The sequence below is a fragment of the Falco punctatus genome (assembly GCF_963210335.1).
Source record: "Falco punctatus genome assembly, chromosome: 3".
NCBI lineage: Eukaryota > Metazoa > Chordata > Aves > Falconiformes > Falconidae > Falco > Falco punctatus.
The window spans coordinates 34,919,935-34,947,615 of NC_137582.1; the positions used below are offsets into that span (position 1 = coordinate 34,919,935).

The window sequence follows — 27,681 nt, forward strand, 5'->3', positions numbered from 1 at the left end:
TTACATTCGAGATCAGACATGAATGTATGAATTTTGGGAAGATGTAAGACAATGTGTCCAGGCAAGGAATAAACACTTTTTATGTACCTGAAACAGAGAACAAGTGATACTGTTCTGTTGTCTCATATTTTTGAGGATCTGTTTAATTGGAAACACAGAAACCAGGATGAGATATTAAACAAAACTCCAACTGCTAAAAAGGTTATTACTAGAGTATCCTTCCACCCTTGTATTACAAGCATATGTATCAAAGAAGAGAGAAACAAGGTTTTCTAGTAAGTTCTTGTTATTTTCAATCATCACTCAGCATTAGAAATAAAACCAGAAATCAGTTTTTTATTTATGCCCATTTATTGCTTCTCTGAAGACACAAAAGCTGTTATTTCAAGTGCAGGCAACTCATCTTGTTTTATTGCCCAAATAACAAGAGATTAAAATATTACAGTCAATGGCTTTTAGATAGAAAGGCTCAAACTCTTGTCTCAGTTAATTGTGTTGAAATTTTCTCAACACCAAGATCAACTGCATATGGTTATAAGAAATCTTACATGTAAGACATAGTACAGTAGGAAAAAATGTTGCTTATGAGCTTTCTGTAGAAACATTTCTATGTGTTGAGAAGATGTACCGATTCAGGAGTTTAGGGATCTAAGAGACTCAATACCATCCCAAGTGCTGCACTGGTAACGTCAAAAGCTGATCTTCTGATAAGATTAAGCCAACACCAAAATATTTGTAAACAGGTTTCAATCAATACTTTAGTTTCTGCTGACATGAACTTGGTTTTTAAAATGAAACTGCTTTACACTAAGCAAAATACCCTTCTAATAAACTGAAATATTAACTCTCAACGGGAATTCAGTAATTCTTTGAACATTTCTAAATGAATGCAAATGATCAAACTCTTCCCTCAGTTTCATTCCTGAATTCTCACAGAACTGTGCTGATAATAACAGCAGAATTTGTCCAGTGTTGCCCCTTCATTTCTTCCCTGTTGGAGCACCATTTTTCTAGTAAAGGTGAAAAGTGAAATAGTGAAGGAGAACTGGGAAATGCCTATTCTAGCCATTTGTAACCCTGCTTTTTTCAGATTTTGACATATCCCTTAAAAATATTGCTGTGAACATGTTTGTGGCAACATCTCCAGAAGAATGCCCTCTGTCACCTACTGATGAGTTAGAGGAATACAGATAATCCAGCAGCTTCATCTGCCGGAGGCTTTACACACTGCCTTTGACCACCCAATCTCCTGTATGTACAATGCTGAATAATCACCCTGGTGGTGAATATAACGTAGCAGATCTTCACTCACATCATCTGCATGTGGGTTCAACCTAGATGGTATTTGTGTTACGCTGTCTAGGAAGCATGCTGAAATGATAAAGTTTACATGATGAAGGACTGGGGAAGGCGTTTTACAAGTATCTGTCTGCCAGTGATTCCTTGCTCGGATCATATGTGCAAGCTGGTGTGTCTCCCCAGAAAGGAACACAGCTAAACAGACTCCACTTAGAATCTCTAACTACAGAGTCACAATAAACAAACACTTAAATGACTTAATCTTCATTTTTCAGTAGTGAGAAAGAGAAATGACACATATGACTTATCCACAAAGACCCTCTCCATTTGCAACAAAATTCCTAATAGGTGAAATCATAAATGTGCAGACTATGATGTCAAAAATGAAAAAACAGGCTGAGCATCAAAACTGAAAATCCATCATTCTGGGAGGTAACATAGTCTGAGCAGCAGAAGAAAGGCACTTCCCCCTCAGCCATACTAAAGCTACTATACTAAATACAAGGCAACGTGTTACCAGCAGCACTCTACAGCTGGATGGGTGAAGTAACAGCAGCAGTGAAAGAAGAAAAGATAAGTGGGCAGCAGCAGGACATGGCAAAGACAGCAAATGCTGAAATGCAAGGTATCTTTTCTTCTTGACCAACAGAAGCTGAATATGCCAGATTGTATCTCCAGAACACTAATGTAATCTTGGATAACAAACTATGAACAAGAGAGGGAAGGAAAAATCTGGTATGTTCAAGGGGAACATATTATTTGGATGTTTGCACTGGAGGTGGGATATCTGAGGAAAATAACTACTAGAGATGCTGTAGAAGCAGACATTTTACTTCCTGTCCATCTACTGTTGACCCACTGCTGTCTCTGCTTTCCTGAACTACTGGTTCATTTTTCTGCCTTCACTACATTTCCTTTGAAATTAGTTTTAAATACGGAAACTGAGCCCATTTTTCATCCAAGACCACATGGCAGAGAAGTGACACTATCACAAATGCTGAGGCATTTGTGGTCAAGAATCACATGTATCTCATTTCCTTATTAAGGTTAGTATTTGCATACATAGTATCTTTTCTGCTTTCAAAATCAGATTGAGTTTTACCACTCAGAATTTCAAGCTGAGAAACACAGATCTGGATCCAGAGGAAAAGCAGTAGACAGCAAAAACTAACTACACTTTGGGATGCAAAGATTTTCTCACTCAGGTTCAGCAGAGTGAGACTTGAGACGTCACTTGAACGAGGCTTTCACTATCCTGCCCTTCACAGGCTGAGGTGGGCGCCAATTATCAACTAGTGGGTTCAGAGGTTCATTCTCACTGTTCTTGGAAAGGCTGCGGAGCTTCGCCATCTGCAAGGAAGAAAAATTAAAGTGTCTTGTGAATTCACCTGGAAGCAGTGTGGACCTTGATGCCTAGAACAAACTGAGACAGAAAAGGAATTTTCTTCTACAATGACAAGGTAGAGATCACTACAGCCCAACAGCTAGCATGGTTTCTGTGGATCTTTACACTCTTATCTACAGAGCAGTGCATCATTTGACCCTTGCCAAGGCTTCTTTTAGATTTTCCCTTGACCCACACTCACAACGTGGAAAAAGAATAGGGGCCTCCTGTGACCCTGCTGGAGCTGGACTGCAGTCAAATCACTTGAGAAAATATGGCTGTCCGTGACGGAGGATGCACATCTAAGTCTATGCAAGGTAGTCTGTTAAAAAAAGCTGGTCTGCAGAAGTTCATGTTTTGTTCTGTGAGGCAGAGGAAGTTATGTCAACTGGATTATTAAGTTCAATCATGAACTCAGCGCTTAGCTGTTGTTTTCCAAATTAATTCAAATTCAGTGTTGCTTTGTTAATTGTTACCCTTTCATGAGAATGCAAAATAAACCTGTTCCGAAAACAGCCAAATAAAAAGACTATACCTGAAGCAGTACAGAAAACAGTATAAATAACCAGAAGTTTTAATGCAAGAGCTAAAGATCACCTTATTCAGACTGGCTCTCTTCTTTTTTTCTGTGTAAATGCACATTTGAGCTATATGAATACAATTAGTACATTAATTTGTATTAACATTTAGGTTTGCAGGTTCTAGCTAGTTCTAGCCTTCTCACTAACAGTTTTTAGGAAGTCAAGATCTGGACCAGCAATTTCTTTGACTGGGAAACCAGCTAAATGTTAGTCTCACATGCCTCTTAATGCTGAAGCACAGAGAATGAACTCAGGCTGCTGTGATGGCTGAATCTTGTGGCTCGGGGGCACCTCTGCCCTCACAGGTTTTCAGGATCCCAAGAACACTCCTGCTGAAGCAATTCCAGGAGGTGCCCAGGAAGAGAGCCTGATTCTCAGTCAGTTTTACAGTCCATTTCAACAGTCCATTCTACAGGCAATTTCCCACAGATCTTGGCTAAAGCTTTCCTTATCAAAAAGCGCAAGGTAACACAGGGCTTGAAAATCATCACATGGACATATTGAGACACTGTTGAGAACTAGTAAAGGAGCAACAGAACTAGCTGCAGTTTACCTGATCTGAGCTGACTTCAATCGGCTCCCTTAAGAGAATCCAAGTGATGCACTCCTCACAGGGAGGTGTAGTGAACGAACCATGGTAGGTCCAGTAGTCCCGAGATTTGGGGAAAAGAATTGAAGGATCAAAGTGCTGAAAAGGAGCTTCTTTCCCCTTAAAGAAAGAAAAAATAATTCTCTGCAGTAACTCTAGGGATATGCATCTTAAAAGACATCACTATCTATGTTATTATAAAGGAAGTAATTATACATCAAGATCCATACAAGAGATCAATCTCCTTTTCTTCCTGTCAAGCAATTGCCCTGAAATTAATAGTACTGACATTTTGGTTCCATTAATAAATTAGAAGAAATTACAAACTGAATTGTGCAGGACCAAACCAAATTCATTGTTACATTTTTCTGTTCTGGAATTATCAAAATTTTGTTTTATTTTGGGTCACTTGGGATATAAATTAAAGGCTGTGGCACCACAGATACTGGCACACTTTTAATCCAATAGAACAGTAGCCAGGCATTTACCCTAGATTCCTTAGTGCCTTCTTGTCTGAAGGAATTTAAATCTGCATCTCTCTCCTCCCAAAATTGTGAGCTCATTACATGGTCATGGTGACACTCTCAACCTTTTTGTTGGCACTATTACACTTAATGTAAAAAATGAAAGTATTTCCTGGAAGAGTACCGGATCCTGATTGTCTTACAACCAAAGTTAATTATCACTCCATCAAGGCTGACATACAGCAGACATCAGACAACATTTCCTGAGAAATTTTGCTTTTCCACCAAACAGGATACTCGAAAGAATATCTCCACACCTTGTCCCCTCAGGGCAACAAGAACTAAGCAAGAAAGTTCAGTTCTCTACTGGTATTTAGGATGCAGTTCTGGAAAGCAAAATCTATTATGCCTAATTCCTTCTCGTATCACAGAGAATCTTCTCTAAATGGGAACAGAGTATTACCCTACAAAGTGCAATGGGAGGAGCTGAAATACTTTTCCTTCCTCCCATCCTTGCACAAAATATGGGTAGAAAGAATTAACATCAAGACTCCAAATACATCTTATTTCAGGCTAACTAAATTTTTACTCAATTATATGTGTTTGTTTTGGCCACTGCTGTCCTCAAATTCAAAAAAGCTTTAAATTTCTTCTTGATATTTGCACACTAGCATATTTTTACAGAGCAGTATCGATAAGACTATCAATTGTACATGCAAGGATTGATAAAAAATCCTCTACCACAAGAACACTTACAGAAGTGAGGAGTTGTATGTTTACTTAAGTCAAAGAAAATGTCCAGCTCCACAGTCCAATGCGTCACCTCTGGTGCTACTGTTAGGCATCAGAATGATGCCAAAAAGTGAATCTGAACTTCTGATTTCTGCTTCTGCTGCTTTTCAACTACATTATATCACAAAAATTGTTTTTGTACCTTGGTCTTAATGTTATCAATTTCTTCAAGAATTCTCTTCATCTCTGGTTTGGGAGTTTTTCCAACCTGTAATGCAAAGCAGAAGTACTGTATTTTTTCATCATGTTCCACACTGTTTGAAAGAAATTCAGTACATCCCATTTATCAAGTTAAGTAGCAGTACTCTCAGAGCATCTGGTACAGACTGACACAAAATCATGTGTTACAAGAACACCTGGAATAGCAGACTCAAGTAACTGGCTTTGGAATTCAAAAATATGTTGAAGGACTCTACAAGCCATCTCCCACTCTGAGGAACAAACTGCATGCTCAGTGTCATCTATACCCTCCAGGGTCTAGCCTTTGGCTCCTGGTTTGAAAGCGACCCACAACCACTGTGAGATGTATGAGCACTCAGCAAAGTTCTTGATAGTCTGAAGAGCCGGAGCTCCTGCAGACATTTCAAACATTCTACAGCACATACACAGATCAGATTTGACGTAGGACATATAATGGCATTCATGTCCTGACCTCCTCAGGTTATGGGGTCACTTTATTGCTTGTGTTCATGACGTTCAGCACCTCCAAAGGCTTTGACATGGCTCTGCACCCAGAAAAGCAGACAGTATCCACAAGACATGCTGTTATTGCCATGTCTTGTTTCAAAATAGATTAAATTCTTCAGGAAATAATTCAATCTCTGTTGGAGCAGTAGGCAAAAACCCAGTCATGGAACATGACAAACCCAAAGCAAAACAATGGGTCCTACACCAGAGAACAAGAGGGAAACGAGGAAAGGCAGCCAGAGAAGATACAGTGATGCTACTTACTTTTCTAGACCTTTTAGCTGACCTTACCATGGTTAATAGGAACATAATGTTATGCTTTGCAAGTTGTGTTTTACAAGATAAAGTTCTGCCTAAAACAGATCAAAAGAAATGACAAAGGAAGAATAACTGAAGGATATAGTCATAGGGAAGAATCTGGACATGTGCTGACAGTTTAAACTACCACAAGAAAAAAAGGTCAGGCTGGCTCACACGGTAACAGAATTAAAATGACATTGCATCTAGCCTGTCCAGGGACACTGTGGTAAAATTAATTACATCCACTTGCTTTACGAATGCAGCTTCCTAGTGATAAAACAATAAAAGGAGAGCTATTCTCTGACACTGTGTTCAAGCTGAAAGGCCCACCTGCAGGTAAAATGACAGCCACATAGCTGAAATTTGCATAATTTATATTATTAGGCTGTCTGCCTGTCGGTGTTGCTCGGTGTCCTAGACCACACAGAGATTTGATACTAGGATTGCTTTCTTTCTGTTAAGTTTATTAAAAAATCAATTGGAAAATATCAGTATGGTATTGTTTTGTTAAGAAGCTGCTGTATTTCAAGGTTAAAATGTTCTTCAAGGTTAAAATGTTCAGTGAACTTATTTTACCATCAACTCTTTCTTTTTGGAGCAGGTTCATTGAACTCCTTTTGATTCCCAGCTTATGTTGGGATCAGCAAGAGATCAAGGAAGGGAATCAGTCAATATAAGCTTGCTGACAGGCAGACACAATGCCTGCTAGCAGACAAAGGGCAGGAGGAAACACGTCCTATGCAGACTGTCCTCTTCACTCAGTACACACCACAGCAAAGAGCTGGTCAGCTATCAGGGACAAAGTTAGCAAGTGTTCCAGGCTTGAAGTTGTGCGTCTCTTGTTCAATACCACTCGTGATATAGGCCATTGGTGTCACGAATGGTGTCAGAAGTTGGCTCTGAAGGGGTTAGTGCATGGAATCTGGAGGGCTCAGGGACTTATGTGACTTCAGTCTGCACATCACTTTGAATGTTTTCCTGTAAAACGATACAGTGCAGGGGAAAATGATGGGAGCTTTTCCCCTGGCACTAAAGAAAGATAAAAATACATATTTAAGAAGAAAATGATAAAGACTGAACATTTGCCACTTACTTTCAGAAAAATGCCCACAACAGCCACGCCATCAGGTTGTTTCAAAGCTCCAGCAAAATTACCATGTTTTGGATTCCAGTGTACCATATGTAACTAAAAATCAATGAAGCCTCAGTTATAAATGCAAGAAATTGACAACAGCACAATCTTACAAGCTTTAAAATTAAATTAAGAAAAGTTTCCAGTACACAGTAACTAAAGGAATTGACATGAAAAAGAAAACTATATGTAAGTACTTGACTGCTGTTCCCATGCTTCCATATGCTCATACTTTCTATAAAGCATCACTTCACATTTAAGTGAAGCATAAAAGAAAATGGAGTTTACCACAAAATACATTTTAAAATTAACCAGACAATGCAACCATAAACAGTTCAATCCAAGCATGTCATGCACACATGCAGTGTATAAACCATGCACTTAACCTCAAGTAGATTTTTAGATCTTCTGGTTACACAGATACCAGCTCAAGGATTTACACTGGGTTGTATGTAATGCATACTCTCAGCACATTGTACTGAAAAGGAGTGGAGACAGGAACCTGATATTTCTTTTTCATTTCTACTTTAGACAATGCTGTATTTTCAGGATATATTTCAAGTTTTTACATCTCCCTCCAGAAAATCTCTGGCTCCTGCATATTGCTAGAAATGCTGCAACCAGCAGTGTGGAATCTCAAAATAAGTAGCATTTGGAACACAGCACCATGCACACACAAAAAAAAGTAGTCTGGTGCATATTTTTAACTTCTTTTTTTTTAAGCAGTTTATTTAAAATATCAACAAAATAATTTGCCCTGAATATAAATTACTATATTGTTCTCTGTTTCTTTTCTCTTGAAGATAAGGTTATCACTGCCAAGGATAAAGGTGGAGAACTAACCAAGAAATAGCTTAAGGAAGCTGAATTTTCTGTTTAGTTAGCCACAGGAAGTAGAACACAAAGTTTGGCTGTGGCTAAGGAACGAGGGAAAAAAACCAAACCATCACCCACAGTCATCTCTGTCTGCCATGTTTGTGCACACTGACCCTGCAAAACATCTGCCCCAATGTTCTCCTATGACAGGTGGGCAAAGCCCCTGTAAACTCTGCACCTTGAGGGTGTAGGAAGAAGGCAGAAAAACAGTACAGCAGATCATTTGTGGGTGTAGGCACATATTTTGAGCCTATTCTCAAATCATATGGAGTAAGGAGGTAACATTTGCTAGTAATTCACTAGCATTGAGATTGAATTTACTTATATTTATTACCAAAGTAGTCTTCAGGGTCTAAAGCAGCCATTAATTTTAGCAAATTGGGACAACAGTAGTGCAGTAGTTTACATGTGAAAAAAAAAAAAAAGCAAACCCAAACATCTGTTTTCCACAGTTCCCGAAAATAAACACAGAGATTTTAAAGCACGGATGTTCAAAATCTGGAAGATATCCTTTACCACTCTGAACCATTTTTAAGGTGGATCTCATTTTGAATGTCAGTTCACCAAATGCGATTTTGGTGAGCTTTTCTGTTCATTACTAATTCTTTCTTAAACTAGCTTAGTAATTCAAGCTATACAAGAAACTGCTAAAAGCTGAAAAACATCAGCAGAAAACAGATCTTCCTATTTGGAAATAACAGATTGCTTTGTCTCAAATATTTTTAAAACATTCTAAAATACCAGCAAAAACTCTTGCTTGAAGAAGCAAATTCCATGTTAGTATACACTTGCAAAGATACGTTTGTTGGCAGATGCAACTTATCCCACTGCATGCTGATGAATACTCACAAATTTCATAGACAGATTTTAGAGAAAAATCCACACCAAATACTTGCAAAAGGGAGAATGTTTTTCCTGTTCAGATGCACAGTCAGTCAAATTCCAGTTAGTAAGGAATACTGCTATTAAAAATAAGTCCTACCTCTGCTGCATATTTCACCCCATCTATAACGTGCTCAGAGCCATGGTCATCAGAGGAACCCCAATGCAAGTGAAGCTGACGCAGCCTGTAGGCTCCTGTGAGTGGCCCACCTCTCAGCACTGCAATTGATAATCTGCATCAACAGTAGCCTACAAAGTGCTGACATACACGTTTATTGAATGGGGATGCACACTTTAAAAGTGTGGATCACCTCTTCTAAATCCAACTGATTGCAGTGGGTATCACAACACTCATCAGTTTACAAGATCGAGGCTGAATTCTGTTATCACTCAGGAGCAGTCCTGTTTGATGTGAAAACTGTGGAAGCTGCTGCGAGTCAAGCACAGATTCAACCCCAGCTGCCCAACACTTCTCTACTGGCAAGTGGACACACTATAGTTCCTGATGTGGAAAGAGAAGGAAGGTATTCACAGCTAATTCTTGTCAAGAAATGATCTGTTGTGAAATGACTGGGGACAGGACTGTGACATTAACCTAAAGGTGCTTTGAAGCATACCCCTAGTCCATGACTGGCATACCTTTTACAGTTCAGACAACTAATCAATGTTTACAGCGTATTTCACTGCTTAAAAAAAAAAAAAAAAAAAAAAAAAAAGAAGTCTATTTCTTGAAAGTGATGGAAGAGAAGAAAGTTCAGGTCAAATGAGTAAGAAAAGTGTTCTTGAGCAAGCAAAAGCTATAGCTGACATTTAACATTGCCACCAATAAAAAAATTAAGAAGCTATTATTTCTGCTGTTCTTAGCCAAATAATGCTGACCATGCATCAGGCTGACGGTTGATATCAACTCTGACTTTCAAAACATCACACCTGCTCTTTCAGTTTGGGGATTCTTTCAAGCGGGGACTGCTCAGAGGTTAAGCACTCAAATATATTTTTCATTCATTACCTAAGGCAGGAATGAGACGTGTTTCCTTACACAGAAAGCTGCTAATGCAGTTCACAACTGCAGTGCCAGAAGACCTTGTTTAAATAGCATTCAAGTTTGAACTTCTACCAATAGCTTTGAAGTTCAAAGTTAACACTGAAATAATATTTAAAACCTCTTGTACCCAATGGTTTCAAATTAATTCTTGATATCATATGTGTTGGAATACCTACAGAGAGCAAGAGGTTTAACTTTGCAGTTTCCCTTTTTAGTTGGTAGGTGTCCCAGCCATTGGGGGAGCAGAAACAAAGCACTGCATTGAGTTTTAGGCATGCAGTTGCTCTTATTTTTTAGTTTGTTCATACAAAAATAAATAATCATAACTGACTCAATACAGTATTGAGTAAGCCTTCTGCAGAAGCCTTCAATGGAAAATATGTCACGTTACTATTATTAATATTTCACTTTGGAATGTAGGAAAAAGAAGGCATAGACTCTAAGGCCCAAATCCTCACAAGTATTTGGTTACCACCTCACACTGGAACGCAGCAACTGAATTTTTGTGATCTACCTACATTTACAAGCTAAATCAGTATCAGAGTTGGAAACTCATTTAGCAGTCATTTCTTACAGGTGGCCCTTTCCAGAGCTCAAATACTGTGAAGTGCTTGGGAACAGCACTTCATAACAGTATACAGGTCTCTCTAGCCTAAAAATAAATCTTAACATTTAAGTTATTAACACATTAACATGTGATTAGCTCAAAAAAAAGGCTATCTTTAAGCTAGATTTTTTTCCAATTAAAATTAATCTGTCACTACTACTTATCCTCAGCTGCTGCCACCACAGAAGCCAACAAATGAAGGTACTAAAATGTTTATGATGCTTTTCATGTGTTTTTTCAGTGTTTTAAACATTGTATTTGATTCCAATCAGACATATTCCTGTGGAAGACTTCAGTCCTGAACTACTGTCCAGCAGCAGGCAGAAAGCTGGTAACAGCAGCAGGAAGTGATGTTTCCACTGGATGTCCAGGGAAACAACAGAGATGATGGGGAGGGGAGAGGCAGGGAGGGAATGGAGGGAAGGTGATTTATAGGAAGGGCTGCACCAAGGGCTGCACTCTGCTTGGCCAAATCAAGGTCTTTCTCCAACACGGTTCCTTGGGCAGACATGTTCTTGAGCAGCCTCTGTGTAAGCATTTCAGTCTTTAGGAAGCTGCAACGACAGAGCAGAACTGCCATGTGAAAAGACTTAAAATCAATTCACTTCCCATGCACTCAGCCACGGTATTTATGTAGTGCTAGTGAAAGACCATTCCGTGTTATTAACAAAAGTGCAATTCATGATTTGTCTGAGGCCACTGTGTAAAAACTGCAGTAATAAATACTAAACCACAATACAAATACGTAACAGAGAGATGGTCCCTGTTAAATAGTTTAGATTCCATCTGGGAGATGTGGAACAGTAACAGGTAGCTGTAACAGTAAATAAAAGAGTTCAGGAAACCGTGTGCTCATCAAGATACACAAAAGACAGTGATCTTTCAACGTACTGCTATTTCATTAGTTATATAGCTTCCTAAGAACAAAATGCCAATGCAGATGCCATCAGATGCAGAAAAATACAATGGAAATTAACTCTGTTTTCCATTAATTAGACTGCTTTCCTTCTTGATAAAGGACTGCTTGATACTGTATGCTCTTGAGATGCCTTTGCATTATATGGTATCGTGATCAATTATTCATTTTGATGGTTGTTGTCTGCCTGCATTCAGAGCTACACACTGATACAGCTCTGGAATCAGGTTTGGAACAATTTAACTTAGAGATGCAAGACTGGTCTCTCTCAATTAAATAACAAAGCCATTTCATAGCTTTCCAGAAGCTGTGGAACACTGTTGTCATAAATTCTGTTTTCAGAGTTTTTTCAGGCTGTGGAAGTATCTAAAGAATTCCCATACAAACACAAGACATCAAGATCGCAGTCAGTGGAAACGTATATAAAGAGTTTTTCACTTACAAAGCGCCTCAGAGCGCACATTAACCCCCCTGGGTGACACCATCCCCTCACACACAACCTGAGGATGCAGTGCCTGCGCTGAAGGAGGTGGCTCAGGGAGAAGTCCACCTTCCAGCTCAGCCTGCATTCCAGGGTGCCCCAGCCGCTACAGCCTCCCTTTCCCACCTATGGTGGACCTAAAACCAGCCAGATCCACCCGAATAAACTCTGGGAGCACCTTTTCTATGTGCCCAAATTACTTTTCCCTGCAAGCCTGAGCAGGTCAGGTACCACCACAAGATATGCTCTGATTCCCGGTGCTTTGGAAACCTCAATTGCTAACGACGCCCAAAAGCCAAACCAAAAACCGACCTGATCGATCAAAAGTGTCATCAAAGACGACTCGGCAGGTGCGCCCATTGTTCAGGATGGTTTTCGCTGCGCCGGGATCGTAACTGGCATGCCAAGTGGCGAGAGAGGGGTCGTGCTGCACGTCTTTGCTATTGATCTCGATGGGCGACTGCTTGTCTCCCTTGGCCATGGGGTAGTTCTCATGCCAGCGCTCGGGCCCTGCAGGGGGGGAAAGGTAAGGAGGTGCCGCCCCGGCTCAGCACCGGCCGCCCGCCGGCCCCACTCACCGTTGTCGCTGTCGTAGCCCCACACGGACTGGGCCATGGTGCCGCCGCCCGCCCTCCGCCTCAGCCCCCTCCCGCCTGCCCTCCCGCCCCGGGGGGCTTTTTATAGACCGCCGCGGCCTCCCGGCCTCCCCTGAGGGGTGGCAGGGGGAGGGCGGCGGCGGGGGGCGACGAGGCGGGCCGGACTGTGGGTGGGTGGGTGAGTGGGAGGGTGCCTCGGGGCGGCGGGGAGCCGCGGGGGGGGCAGAGCCGCGTTCTCCCCGCCCCGGCCGAGGCAGCGGGACGCCGGCGGGGCTCAGCGGCCGCCTTCGCCCCCCCCTCCGGCAGGGCACGCCCCAGCCCGCCCTGGCCCGGGACCGGCGGAGCGGGGGCCGCGCCACACCCGGGGCCCGGCGGGGCGGGCGGCTGCTGGTGCTGAACCCGCGGCAGAAAGGGCGGGAGCGCCCTGCAGCCCCCGCGGGGGGCGAGGAGCCAGGCTGGGGCGGGGAAGCGGCCGTGCGGAGGGCCACCCAGCTACGCAAACGGGGAGCCCGCCGGGAGGGAGCGCGGTGCCTCCGCCGGCGCGGTTTGCCCCTCTGCGGGCCGCCTCGCAGGCGTGAAGCCCGCCGGCATGGCTCCGGGTGGGCCGGCGTGGCTCCGGGTGGGCCACCAGGCGGGCGGGCCGCAGAGCTCCAGCTTCGCAGCCCTCACCAGTGCTCCCGTGTGAGGGCTCTGAAAGCCACCGCCTGAAAGCACATAGCTTCCCAGAAGCTGTGGAACACTGTTTTCATAAATTGGTTTTCAGAGTTTTTTCAGGCTGTGGGAGTATATATGGCTATACCTACCAGATGAGGCCATTCCTGGCTGTTCGGTCAAATTTGGGTTTGGCGTTACCTGGTCGATTCTCTGTGCGGGGAGCTTTACACCAAATGTGTTTCTCAGGCAACTTAGCAGTCGATATTTCGATCAGGGAAACGGCTGTTGTTCAGATGATGGGGAGTTAGCGACTGGTATGGGTTTATTAGTTGGTTTTGTCTCTGCATCTATGTTGAATACTCAAAGCTTTTCTTCCCAACGCCAGCTTCGCTGCCATCTCCCTTAGCTTTGTCAGCCCGTGGTACCACTGCTGCAACTGTATCTACCTCAAGCTAAACTACCTGAAACTACATACCTTGAGCTAAATAATATCCCAAGCTAAATGTGTGGGAATCAGCCTGGATATTCCCAACACTGTTGCAGCAAACTTGCTCAAATGTTCCTTGTACCCATCAGCACTGGAAAGTGGCATGGAAATAAATCTGCAGCTTTGAGAGGCTGTAAACCCTTTGTACTGGTGAGGTACAGGGAAAAGGCTGAGAAGCTGCAATATTCAGAGCCCAAGATTAATTGGGTTGTATTTCATGTCCCCACACTAGCTGGAAGGTAAAGGTTCCCATTGTAACTTACCTATATAGCTAGGCTAATAAATAACTGAATATGGCCTTTGTTTAGGGTAACTACAATGATTTCTTTAAACTTGTAATAACAAAGATGAGGTAATTACCAAAGTGTTCTTAAGAAAACCTGGTTCCACTTATCTTCCTTAGGCAGAACTCAATTAGGAAAATACTAAGAGGTGATTTAGGTACAATGGTATGGAAAATTACACCTTTTCACTTTCAAAAGAGAACTCTGAAACAGAAGAAAATACAGTCTTTTACTCTGTCATCAATCAAATGGATAATGTCACATTTATTGTAATGACAGGCATGTAAAATCGACACCTGTTGCAATATTAATTCAGAAAGCTTAGACATTAATCCTTTTGAAATGGTTTCTACCTCATCTTCCTGGAGAGAGACATCTGTGAGCTCATGAAATTAGAGCAGCTCATTTTCTGTCTGTATAAATGGACAGCTTTAGTGGGCTTGTTTATTGAGGGATCAGAGAGACTTTTAAACAACTTCATATATACAAGGAATGCCTATTGGAGCCGTTTATGGAACTAAGGGACACGATCGGTATTGCACACAAAAAGGTGCAAGTCAGTTCTTTCCCTAGTATTTGTTGTCTGTGTGAGAATTTACACAATCTTCTTTATTAAGGAGCCCCATGCCTACAGAAGAAATCTTCATATTTTAGCTCTGCAGTGAGGTGGTCCTGTTGCACCCAGAGCAGAAGCTCTTTGTCAGCTTCTGCACGTTGCAGCTTCTAGGCACTGACTTACGCATAAGTGACAAATGCTAGCATCAGCAGGGTAGGTACTTGGAGTCAGCCCCAGGCACTGAGTCATTTCACGGTGTCTCACTGACTTTCTGGTGGTGGTATTCTTTTCCTGTTGCTTTCATCATCAGAGGTTGAGCAAAAAGAAAACGTAGTATCTTTATCTGCATGAAAAGATAACCACAATAAATTATTTTTACATCCCTTAGGACATACCTTTGCACTTACCCTTTCCTTCTGATATTGGCTCAAAAATTCATTATTGTCTAAATTGCGTGATATTGCTTTCTCTAGGGAGTAAATATTTCTGTCATGAAAAGTCATTGTAACTAAGAAGAGGCCACAGTTTTAAACAGTTAAAAGCAGTGTTACCTAGTGCATGCATAGCTGCATTGCAGTGATTTATTTCTATTTTCTAAACTTCTGACACATTTACAAAGCAGACAGCCAGCTGAAATAGCAAAGATGAGAGCAAGATCAGCCTTATACCATTCATTAAAAACTTCAGGATTTCTGTGAGCCCAGCAGCAGAAACCTTCACCCATAGTACCTCAGTATGCTACTAATGAAAGCATCTTCCCAATATCTTCTGAAAATAAATGTTATTACACCCATTGTTCAGGTGGAGAATTCAGGTACAACATTTTTAAGGATGGCTTTCATAAAAGTCATCCTACATCTCTTACACATTTTAAAAAAATCCTGTCTGGAATTGTTTACTCTGAGTAGGCAAGATGACTGCAAAACAGCAGGGAATCCAATACAGGCCTCCTTACTCTATGCCTTAATCAGGTCACACTCGCTTAGGGACAGATCTGCATTCCGTAATATTCAGTAGCACTGTAAAACATAGCAAGTTGACATCTGCTTCATCTGAAAAATAAGGTTTGAGAAATCAGGGAAGGAAAGGTAAGAGGAAAACTGGTGAACTGAAACAAACTGACCAAAGCAAATAGCAGATTTCAGAAGCATTGTTAATGGCTGGGGCTACAAAGGAAGGAAAGCTGTGCATCTGTTCAGAGTTCTGCTTTTGTCCTTAAAGGCAGAATTGATGTGAGCATCAAATGGAGATTGATAGGTGAAGTGCAGGCTGAATAAATACTGTATCTGTCTTCCCTTAGACTGTCCTTTTAGAATGATCCAACAATGCAGCACGTGTAATGTAAGGACATAAGTAAAAAGCAAGTGATGTAGCATGGGAAGAGATGTCATTGAAGAGTGCTGCTGAGGTTACAGCTTTGAAAGATGCCTGCCAGACGGCTTCCTATCACTGCTGTATCTGTAAAAATGTAATACCAAAAGTAGAATAATCCAGTTCCAGTGGATACAAACTAGCAATCTTCATGCTAAACTTCTCTAAACCCTTGCTAAACCCACCCATGTAGACAAATGCATGCATCACACGTGCCTGTAACTGAACTGCAGAATGCAATGCAGTGAAATGAGACTGAAAGTGAGAGGTTTTAGCCTACACAATAATTTCAGACACGCTTTTGTCTGAAACTGGTACCAAATCACAGGATCACAGCTGGGCACCTGGCGACAACTTTTTTTTTACTTCAAAAGCTTATCAGAATAAATAAAACAGAGTGGTCCTGTTGGGTACTTAATCAATAAGGTACTTTTCATCCAAAGGAGGGTTTTGTGCATTTGTCACCTAAATAAAGGATTGAAACAGAGGGACCAGAACTAATTAACTTGCTATAGCTATGGGACACTGTTGGACTTGCAGTTCAGATGCAGTATTTGCTTCTGCTAAACAGCCAAAGGCATGATTATGTTCATCTTGCTTATGAAAATACCTTACCTGAAATGATAGATGCTTTCTTTGAGAATGGAAAGCAGGAATAATCAGAGTCTGGAAAATGTCTCAGAGTCATGGCTTTATCCAGACCACAAAGCACGTACAGAAGAATGATGCACGGGAAAGTGACTTACAGCAGCTTTGGGCTCTGCCAGCCATGACTGGCTTGGCCAGTACCTTGACATAATTAGAACAACCAAAGTGCTGCTCCACCTCAGCATACCAGTTTCCAGGGGCCAGTGTGACAGCTAGGAATGGCTGACTTTAAGGGGACACATAGAAGTAAATATGCCAGCAGGATGTAATTCAAGAATCCCCCTGCTCAAAGCTAAGTTTTCCAGGTTCCACCATGCTCAGGGCTATTTCCCATGGGTGATTTCATGCAACTTTACCGGAGCACAGAACGTGCCCACAATGAGCACATTGTTAAATGAGCAAAAGCATTTACTCAATGCCTGTGGCCAATCTAAATATAAAATATCTTCCACTATATTTAATAGCTTGTGGAAGAAAACAATACAACAGAAAGGAATTTGATAATACACAATATGGAAGGTGCAGCAATGTTTTTTGACATATTGAACACTGCATGCCAGGCAGTGCAAGAAAGGCATGTCACTCGGTGCTTTTGATTGAGGGATGCCATGGTGGCATGCCATAGCCAAAAAGCCAAATTGTCATATGTCTTCCACTTCACTGAGATGCCATGCTATGGAAAACATTGTAGGCACGAATGGAAACCCCCATTGACGGCCAGACACATGTTGGAAGATCTGCCAAATGAAAATGAGAAGCATATTGGGTCAGTTTTGTTGGTTTTATACACACCGAGCTCTTTAGCTACATTTATTTTATTTGATGAAAAGCAGAGTGTAGCACATCTAGACAAACAAGAGGCAGACTTTTAATGCATCTTTCCATTTCAGAAGGCATATAACTCAGCAGTCTGTGGTTTGGACGCTAGGACTTTGCTTGCAATCCCATCATTCTCCTGTTGTGGCTCAGAACCTATATTACCATTTGCAGAACTTAATATTTAGTCCATGAGATACAATAAACTTGAAAACAATAAACCAGAATTTGGATTTAGCAAAAGGAACTAAAAGATGAACAAGTTTTCCTTGTGACAATCTATTAAGATGGGCATAGACTTAAAAGGCTATCAGTAGCAAAATAATAAAAAAGTTAATCTATTCAGTATCACATAGAGATCTGATACAACAATATTCTGCCTGTTTAAAATCCGTCTTCCAGATGTAAAAAACCTAAACTGATAAACACTGCAGGAAGATGACTCTTTTCTCATAATGATTTTCCTATATAGTACTCACACTGAAATCCAAATCTGAGCTGGGCTGTCTACTTTTATACACACTGGCACAGTGTGACTTGCAATAATCCAAGTATGAGAATTTGACCTATACTGTTTGCTTTTATAAGATCTGGACGTGCCTGTTTGGAGATTCCAGCAGACTGGCAACTCTTCTATATCAAGGTGGAGTTTTATGTACGACCTTCATCTTGAGCGATACTCTGGCAGTAACATCTACCTGGGAACAGTCCTAACCAGACCACAGAAATGCTATGATGAGGCTGGAGGAGTTCATGAGAGTTTTACAGAAGACATGACAATGGTATATGTCACATAGTTAACAATGCAGCAAATTCTAAATACTTCATACATATTTTCCAGTGACACTCATTCTTCTAAAAGAGAACTTTATAAGAAAATCATTGCACGTGTTTCCAGCCCTTGAAATATGCCCTTTGCAGGCACAGATTGTTCAGTTCATAATAATTTTACAGAAATCCCTTGGGGTGCCTGTTTCCCAAAGCCCTACAAGAAGCTGAATTCATACCATTTGTGCACTTCTGAAGGTCGGAGCATAACACCCCATTTCTATCAACACCCATGCTTGTCTTTAATGAAGTCAAGATTTCACTCTGAGACCACAGAACAACTTTGAAAGCATAATCTGTCGGTCACAAAAAGATAACTTAATGTATGGAAGTATAAATCTTTATATGTGTACAGCAAGTGTAAAGAATATGTAATTAAAAAGGAGTCAGTACAAGGACTTATGCTTATCAAATATGTCAAATTTCAGCAACACATATTGAAGAGCAGGTATTACCAGAAGAGAGGGAAAAATTGCATAATAAAAAGCCTTCAGTAACTGAGAAACAATATTATCTGGAAATGTTAATGTTCTTATCAGAAGAACAGTTTAAGAAATTAACAAAATATCAAAAGCATTTTATTTTTTAACAAACCCCACAAAAACAGACTAAAAGAATGGCATGCGGTGATCCTAAGATGTAATCTTTAAAAATCTATCTGAGGATACAGTAATAGAGCAGTACCTCATTTTGTAGTTGGTGGTATATTACAGTCTTACGGACAAAATCCTCAGCTTCTATCCTCTGCATTCTAGGTCTCATTTCTGTGAATTCACACTGATGCATCTCCATGGGCTCCTCTGCGATATTCAGCTTTCTCTAGCATGACCACTTAAAGCTTGGGCTATGGAATACAACATGTCTGCTCTTTGAAGTTGCCAGTACAACTAACTGAAATGCTGTTGGTCTGACAGTTCAGCATGACTCAGTACAGTGGTCTGTCTAGCACAAAAGATTTTGCTAGTTTCTTTCCCTCCATCCCTACCCTTCTTTATCTTCTGTTCCTCAGTCTCTTCAAATTAACTTTCTCTGTGGTGTGACTCTACATTATCTACAAATGTAATGGTTGGTCAATGTATCTTTACATTATGTATTTTGGAAAAAAAAACTATGTTTTTTTCTCCTGAATGGATGCCAAGACTTTGTGATTGGTTTTGATGATCGATGCTAGACATATTTGATGTGATCCAATTCTGCCATTCAAATCTTGTAGTCATTTCAGTGACCATAGTAGTGCTGAGGTACAGAAATACATTTGAAGAATGGAGCCAAGTACTCAGACTCTTTCAGAACTAAGCTCTTGACTCTTGACCTTAAGGATGCTTCAGTGTTACTTATAAAAGCAGCAAAATGTGTCAGTGCAACACTTACCTTTTAGATATTTTAATTGATATTTTAATATTTAATTAATATTTTAAATAATAAACCTTTATGTCACTGTGGAACTATTCTTCCTAGACAAGGACAGAATACTTCCTGGCACAAACACTCCACATCTGCAAAGAAGACTAGTAAGGGCCTCGATGTGATAAGATAGAGGTAAATAAGGAATTTATGTTTCATGCTTGCAATGAAGACAGTGGCTACTGTTATACTGTGCTGCGCTTCAGGCTTTTTTGGAAGCAGTAACAGCATCATACCAAGGAGTGACACTGAGAGGTGCCCTCTGGTACTTGCTGCTTCTGCCACTACAATAATGGTCACAGCTTATAATCAACATGTAAAGAGCTCAGTAACAATGAACACTGGAACTCTTTTTGCTATCCTAGCTTGGGACCCCTCACCCAGAACATGCAAGCACTGTCTGCTGGCAGCTACATGTGCAATCTGGAACTACAGACTTTGGCCCTCCCAACAGCGATCATTGTATATCCTCTCCAGACTGTCACAGGCACAGATCCTAATCACTGTCATCGTAGGAGATCACAATTTTGACTGTGGAAAGTGGTTAAGAATACAAATAATTGTCTTTGGTCCTTCACATTTCCTTGGTGCTGTGTTGCTGTTTTTCCCTCAGTTCTAGTGATTTCAGGAAGCTCTCCTTTCTACATCATTCTAGACTTCATAATTGCTTTGGTTTCTCAGAGTTAAGACCAATGAAACCTTCATGTTCAGGATGCACACTGAGGTGTACTTGCTGAAGACATGAATGATGCACCAGTTCACTATTGCACAACCCAGATACAAAATGTAATTGATCTAATTCCTTAGTAGATCTTATTGCTTATTTTTAAGAAATAATGGTGCGTTGAAATGGAGAAATGAGGATTAAATAAATGATAATGAAAAATCACAGATCAGGAAATGCCAGTAAGTCTCAGGCCAGTCAATACTAGCAGTTTATACAACCAGGCAGTATCTGCCAGTTTCTTAAACATCCCACATGGACACGGCAGAGATTTCCCAGCTATTCAGAAAGCAAATTCCTCCAGGACAGCACAACTGTAGTGAAAGGCATATGACAAGAAACAAGAAGCCATTATATCTGGTCCTGTCTCTAACACTAATGTCCTCTGAGGACCTGTGGGTGTCACTCCCTGGCCAGTGTTCACATCACTGTCATTGTGCAGAGAGTGCAGCACCCTACTCCCTATCTCATAAGACTTTGTTAAAAATGAATAATATGATTCCTGCAATCTCTTTTATTCATCAAAAGCCACACAAAAGCTAAATGTTAGCTACCTACTTACTGAAGGGGGCAAATCTAATCTCTTCTGGGTATCCGCACTGCACAGCATCACCAATCTATTTCATTATTTTCTTGTAGAGTTACAGTCTGCAAGTAGCATGCTGGGTGGAAAGAACAGCAAGTTAAATAACTGCAGCAACCTAAAATTTATGTTAATATTTCTGAGTTTGCATCCATAAACATTACTGTTTGTAAAGCTAGTTTCACTGTTCAGTCACCTTCTGTGTGCTTCTGGCTGGGCATTCCAGCTTTAACTACGTGCTTTTTGCAAAGGTTCTCTACAGAAATTCTAGCAAAGTATTTTAAGGCATTAGACATGGAAAACATTTTTCTAACCTTGCATCACTGTACCATTTTAACAAGGGCAATGAACCTAGTGTTTCAATTATAGGTCTTGCACAACAGGCCAACAATTTTCATCTGTGTATTCCAAGACCAGTTGCATTTGTTTAGCTATAAATTCAGAGATGCTGTAGGTTATGATCTGTATGCAGATGTATACAAGTAACTTCTTAATACTGGATTCTGAGTAATGAAAAATATGAAATTTCGAATAAACATTAGTGGTACCAGAATGAGTATCCTAAGTCAAATTCTCTGAATTAATGTCAGATGTCAGTTGCTAAACAGAACATTAAAATCAAAAACAAGGTAAGAAAAAATTTATTTCACTGACATAATTTTCATCATTTGGTTTATTTTGAATTTTAAAAATAAATCTAATTTGAAAATACACTGTTGCTAACAAAATTAATGTGTCAAAACAAAATGTTTTATTTTCTAGTGTTTCTTCCATTTCTTTCAACAATCCCTATCACCAGGTTGATTTTAACCCCCTGATGAAAAACTATATAATCTACCTGCCTAAAAGAATTTGTTCAGCTCTGCTCTAATTTGTATTGTATTACTACAAAACCCAGGGAATTGTATGATACTCCAAACAGACTTAGCCTTCTAGATGCAGCAAATGAATGAGTGTCTGTAAACTCAAATACCTAATTTCAAAGATGAAATTTCAGTTTCTGGGCTCTTAATTTTTACTGAAATCATACTATCACCCATCACCCACCCTTTCTCAACTGGAAAGTCCAGTGACTTGTTTTTATATGCCTTCACCTATGATGGTCTGGGAAGGAAAGGCAGAAAAGGTTTTTCCTCTGTCAGCCAAACAGTGCTTACTTCAGCAACTTGTTAATGCTTTTTAAGAGGGATTTTTCCCTCTTGGAAATTAGTCAAAAAGAATTTCTGATCAGCAGTTTAGATCAGCTGAAAGGCAGTAGTACAGCTGGTACTACTGCAAGCTTGTGCAACTGTAAACAATTAATCCTGGCACATGCTTTCATGGAGTGCTACTAACAGTTTCTTGAAAACCTGTTTCCCAAAGGTGAAGGAAATCATGGTCCTGTAGTGCCATCACTCTTTTCAAAAGGTTTATGTTCCAAACAAGCTTGTCAGTTTGCAAAGAATCACAGAAACCAAAGCAGGAAAAAGAGAGAGTTTTATACTATTGATAGAAAATTTGATGCCCAGATAAAACTGCAGAACTTTAAGAACAGTTTTTTAATAAAAGAGCTAGTTATTATATGTATTAATGCTAATATTTTATACTGAAATGCAGCAAACTAAGCTCCTCAATGTGAAAGGACAATAAAACAAACCTGATAAAAGTTACCTTGTCACAAAGAAGTATAAGATCACTCTTGTCTTGCATTAAAAAAGCCCCAGTCTTACATCTTTTGTTCAATAGTCAGTTACCCTGGGCCTTGGGCTGGTAACTGGAGTGTTGGGAAAAACTGTAAACACGACTCCTAAAAGATTTCCTTCTGTTGGAAGGAGTGGGGAGGGCAATATTTCAGTTTTATAAGTAAGTTCTGTTTTACTTAGCTGTTTTGCTGCAGTACTCCATATTGCCCTCAATGAAGAAAAAAAATGTAAATAATGCCATCATGTGAGTACCCAATGCATTGCTCTTTTTATTTCTACTTACCTGAATTTAATAAAGGTCTGAGCTTAATGTAGGTCTGTGTTTAACTACATCTTTGAGTATAATTGTAATCTTGTAAAGAAATGTATTTAGTATGGCAAAATAGCAGATAATCTACCCAAACCACAGAAGCCAATAAAAAGAATTCAATTTAAATAACTGGATGCATAGTCCAGTAACCATAAGTAACCCTTAACCAACACAATCTCTAAACTGAGGGCTTAAGTCATCTGATCTGGACTATCAGTGCTCTAATCCCAAAAGTTTTTTGAAAAGAAGTTTGCTTAAGTCTCTTTTTCATTATGCACAGGACACTGCCTTCATTAAGCCCTCCTGAATTTATCAGCTTTGATAGCAGTCTTTTGCATTTGGTAATAATATATGGCTTTCCTTTTCTTGGTGGTAGCCTACTGACTAACATCTAATAACACTGGCTACTAAGCATCTTGAAATGCTGGAAAGCGGACATTCTGGATGTGCAGAGTAATTGGATACCCACACAATGTACTGTCATTCTGCCGGTGTTTGATCTGTCTGCTCTGTTGGGTGTGCAGCGAGTTGGTTGGGCACATACATACGCATTGGTCAGTAGTGCAGCACACTTGCAGTAGGTTTGACATTTTCTGCATTTACTGCCTATGCACTGCACAGAGGCACTGGGAGCACACCACATGGCTATACTGGACTAACTCCTGACCCACTGGAGATTTATGTTGTCTTGGGGGGGTTGATTGTTTTCATGGAATGCCTTCTTAAGATCCTTCATACACAGAATGGGTACAAATGCCTAAGGAAGCATTAATTATCTCCTTACCCTGCTGTCAGGGGTTTTCTTGTAGTGGAATGAAGCTGGGTTAATTACCATTGATAATATACAGCTGCGGGCTGGCTTCAGGGGCGGTGGGTTGGCCGATGTGGATAAGGTGCAGGTGTGGCTGGGTAAGTTAAGTTGTTGAGAGGCAATGAAGAGAGAGCAGCTGAGGAAGAGAAAGGAGCAGAGAGAAAACATGTGCCCTAGATGAGGACAGACTAGGAGAAGGCAGCAGAGGGACTGGTATGAAGAGTATGTTGGTATGAGATGGTAAAAGGCCTTGTTGCAGCTTGATAGTTTGGAGAGTGCTGTGACATTTTCTCATTCCACAGTCAACTTAGCAGGCTATTGGTGTTGACGGTCCTCCTCATATGAACATACTTACCTCAAGCTGTGGTTCATGAAGCCCAAGGTCACATATACAAAATTGTTTCTCCACCAAAAGTTTATCTTTTAATAGTCAGCCATGCTTGTATACAGAACCCAACTGCAGGAGTGATGCTAAACAGGAGTTATTTGGTATTATGAGAGTTTTGCTGGTTTTCAGAGAGAAGATGCATTGGAGACTGAGGTCTCTCCTTCAACAGTCACTGTTGTAGCTCCAGTGCCTCAGTGAAGGCAAGTCGCGCTCCCTGCAGGGAAAACCTCCTTAAGGATCACATAAGATATACTTATCATCTATCATCCAAACAGAACCTAAGTCTTAGAATTGATGCTAAAAGACTAAGATTTGCTGTTACTAGACAGTCACTTAGATGTTCCGTGGGTCATTTGCTTCTATGGTAATAAGTAAAGCTTTCGTTTATTTATACAATGAGGAAGAAAGCAGGAGTTCAACGGACCACTGATATACTGTCACAATGACTGATTTGTGCTATAGAGGACAAAATGTTGCAAGATAGTCTCACACCTTCCTCTGTCTCCTAAATTAGAGAAAAGGGCTGCTGTTGGCCAGCTAAGCCATCTAGCACACAAGCCCAGTTTAGCAGAGAATTTAAGCATAAGCAATATTTATGTTTATAACCAGTTCTTTTGAATTCAGTTGGAGTGTTCACACTCTAAAGATGCTTGTACACTAGACACAGTTCAGGTGGGTAACATTTTTTGTCAGAGATATTGGAGTTTTATTTTAAATAACAGTGGTCTGTTTTTAAAGTCACATAAAATTTCAGTTTTGAAGAAACCATGAATTTGTTTCAAAAATTAAGGTAACTTGATCTTGTTATGAAATTAGCTTACCAGATGTTCTCTGGGTGCGCTGGGGTGGACTTGGGAGAATCAAGCCTGCGCTTTCCTCTTTAGTCAATGCATGTGTCATCAAAGCACTTTATTTGTGTTCTCCTGCATCTCTAGCAGATGGTACTAACTGCCTATCCTTTGTAAGACAGCATTAACCACATTCCTGAAAAGCCTTTGCATTGCTAGTAGTCCTGCTTCTTCTCTGGTGCTTCCCTCTGTTACCCACCTGTTGACATCAAAGGCCAAGGCACATTTGCTGATCCTCTGTGAGAGGAAGGATCTCCCATGCCCCTTCATTTATTCTCTGTTAGGGTTTGAACTGTTGTATATTTGTGCACTTTTTTAGCTCTTGGGACAGAGGGTGACTTTCATGCAGAGCAGACACAATCATCCTTCATCAGGTTATTATGTTAATGCCATGGATACTTGTAAACAGTAAGTAAAACAGCAATGAAACCACTTCTGAGAAAAGTAAGCTTGCTTTTAAGAGGCAAGGTATTCTGTTGTCTTCGGCAATCCATCTGCTTTCTTCAGAATTTGCAGCACAGATTAGAGATTAAAGAAGCATCACCTGTGGACATGGAAATAAAGTTAACATAAATTGGTGGCAATTAATTGTGATGTGCTCATTATATTCCAATATAATAAGTAAAAAGTCCTTCATCAATCACAGCGTCATTAAAGGAAAAGTATGTTTCAGAGAGTTTGCAAGATTGTCCTGAAATAATGGCAGACAATACCATGTTTATAAGATTTGTTTCTCTATCTGCATTTACTACATGATACTTGATCTCACTATGGTATTGCACTTTGGAATGGAAAAAACCCAACAGTTTAGTTAGGCTTTTAGGAAGCATTAGCTAATTATAGCTTTTATAATCCCCTTCATTTAGAACTAGTCTCCTGTTTGTAATAGCTGAGATCATCCCCATCTTGCAACATCCCACATGGTCACTTGATGGATACTCTGTTTTTGCTACAAAATATTCATATCTGAACTCTCAATTCTATTTGTTTATCTTAACAAAGTGATAGATTCTGGACTATTTACTGTTATACTTTATTCACATGATTGATTTCACCACAGATAAAAATTCAGAGAACAGCCATTATCTATATATGTCTTAATCCAAATGTGATGAGTTACAAAAATCATTACACAACAATACTCAAAATTCCCTAGGCAATGCCCACATCTCAGATCTTCTTATCTTTAACTCTGGACATATTCTCTAGAAACACATTCTTTGATTCCTATATCTGATCATAGAAAATAAACTGAAAATAGACCAGCTTTGTTGAAACTCAATATAATTCTTACCTAGTGTTCCAGTATTTTCCTAGTGACGAAGAAATGTTTTATAACATTCCAGACAAAACTTCAGCCACACAACCATAAAAACACTCAGATTGGAAGGAGTATCAGGCAGTCATCTAGTCCAACCTTCTGCACAAACAGCAACCCCAAAATATCTCACTTATGTTTCAGAACATATATTAAGATGACATATATTAGTTTTCCTTAGCATATGACCTGCTTGCAAAATGTATTCATAAAGTGGTTGCTAAAATTTCATTTCACTTACTGATACAAACTGGGGAAAGAAGTAGAGGAACCAGTGGTCTCAGTAGTCTCTGGATGAAATAAATATACTTCCAGAATGGTTGGCCATGTAGCAAGAAATGTGTAGTGTTAATGTACAAGAGATATCCAGGTACATCGTATGCTGATGTTCAATAATAGTGAAACAATAACGGAAAATAATATATCTCAAGTTCAAAGTCTCACATTAGATGAGGTTACCCTTCCTACAAGGACAGCATGTTTTAGTGCAAAGGCAACAACAGCATCAAATAAGAAAATGTCCATAGCACTACTTCTGTAAGAAAAATAGTGAACAGAAATTCAATGGTTCCTGTATTTGGCAAGGAGCAATAAAAAGATGAGAAAAAGAACCTTCACTTAACATCAGTATCCCCATCAAAGTACAGAATTATTATTATAGAGGTCGGAAATATTTTATTGCTAACATCAAGCAGCACTAAGCTAGCCTTGTTCTATGCATCTGCATTAGAGGTACTCAAGGTGTGTAAGGGAGCCACAGGCTAGAACTCTTAGCCCACCAGGTTGTGCTACACAGATATTTCCTTTCCATCTTCCCACATCTTCAGTCCCAGTCTGGCCCTATGTTATTCTGCACCTCTCAGGTTTTTTTCTTCATCCCTAATACTTCTTCAGGTCCTCTATTTCCTGTTGGCATCTTACAGCCTCACCCCAGACTCGTCACAATTTCTTGTTCAGTTTCTAAAACACAGAACCCAAAATATCTTTATTTAGAACTGTTTTCTTGTCACTTCAGAAAGCTGTCAAAGAGTGCTGTTATTGAGATCATCTGAGTGGTTTTAATCTTCCACTAAAGAAACACAAGGATATAGTTATTTTGAATAAAAGCAGGCATTTTTTAAGACAGTGCTACTGGGAAGTGCAAAATTGGGGAAAACTGCAAAGAACACACAGAATGTGAATTCTTCATGAAAGTAATAATTCCAGCTTTTTACTGTCTATCCTGCTGAGTAAAGAAAAATGTTCTTCAGAGCTGAAGTGAAACAGCTGGGAGATTCTTCCATAACCTCCCACATCCCTGCTCACTCCGTGTGCAAAGGGATGGGCAATGGCCAGGGG

At 40.2% G+C, this 27,681-nt stretch overlaps 1 protein-coding gene across 2 annotated transcripts in view; it reads right to left on the reverse strand.

Annotated features, from left to right (window-relative positions):
- Positions 1-41: 41 nt before the first annotated feature.
- The window catches only part of LOC308061627 (carbonic anhydrase 3-like), a 56,903-nt gene continuing 29,263 nt past the window's right edge, over positions 42-27,681 (reverse strand). Inside the window, exons 1-9 of one of the 2 annotated variants that reach the window (XM_080381908.1) lie at positions 25,225-26,347; positions 24,145-24,391; positions 12,614-14,955; positions 12,348-12,545; positions 9,087-9,205; positions 7,190-7,282; positions 5,252-5,317; positions 3,818-3,973; positions 42-2,649 (exon numbers count right to left, since the gene is read on the reverse strand). In XM_080381908.1, coding sequence (XP_080238034.1) covers positions 2,530-2,649; positions 3,818-3,973; positions 5,252-5,317; positions 7,190-7,282; positions 9,087-9,205; positions 12,348-12,545; positions 12,614-12,650 — 789 coding nt within the window. In that variant the 5' untranslated portion in view covers positions 12,651-14,955; positions 24,145-24,391; positions 25,225-26,347 and the 3' untranslated portion in view covers positions 42-2,529. Of the gene's footprint in view, positions 2,650-3,817; positions 3,974-5,251; positions 5,318-7,189; positions 7,283-9,086; positions 9,206-12,347; positions 12,546-12,613; positions 14,956-24,144; positions 26,348-27,681 lie in introns of those variants that run through there. The other variant, XM_080381909.1, reaches the window with a different exon arrangement.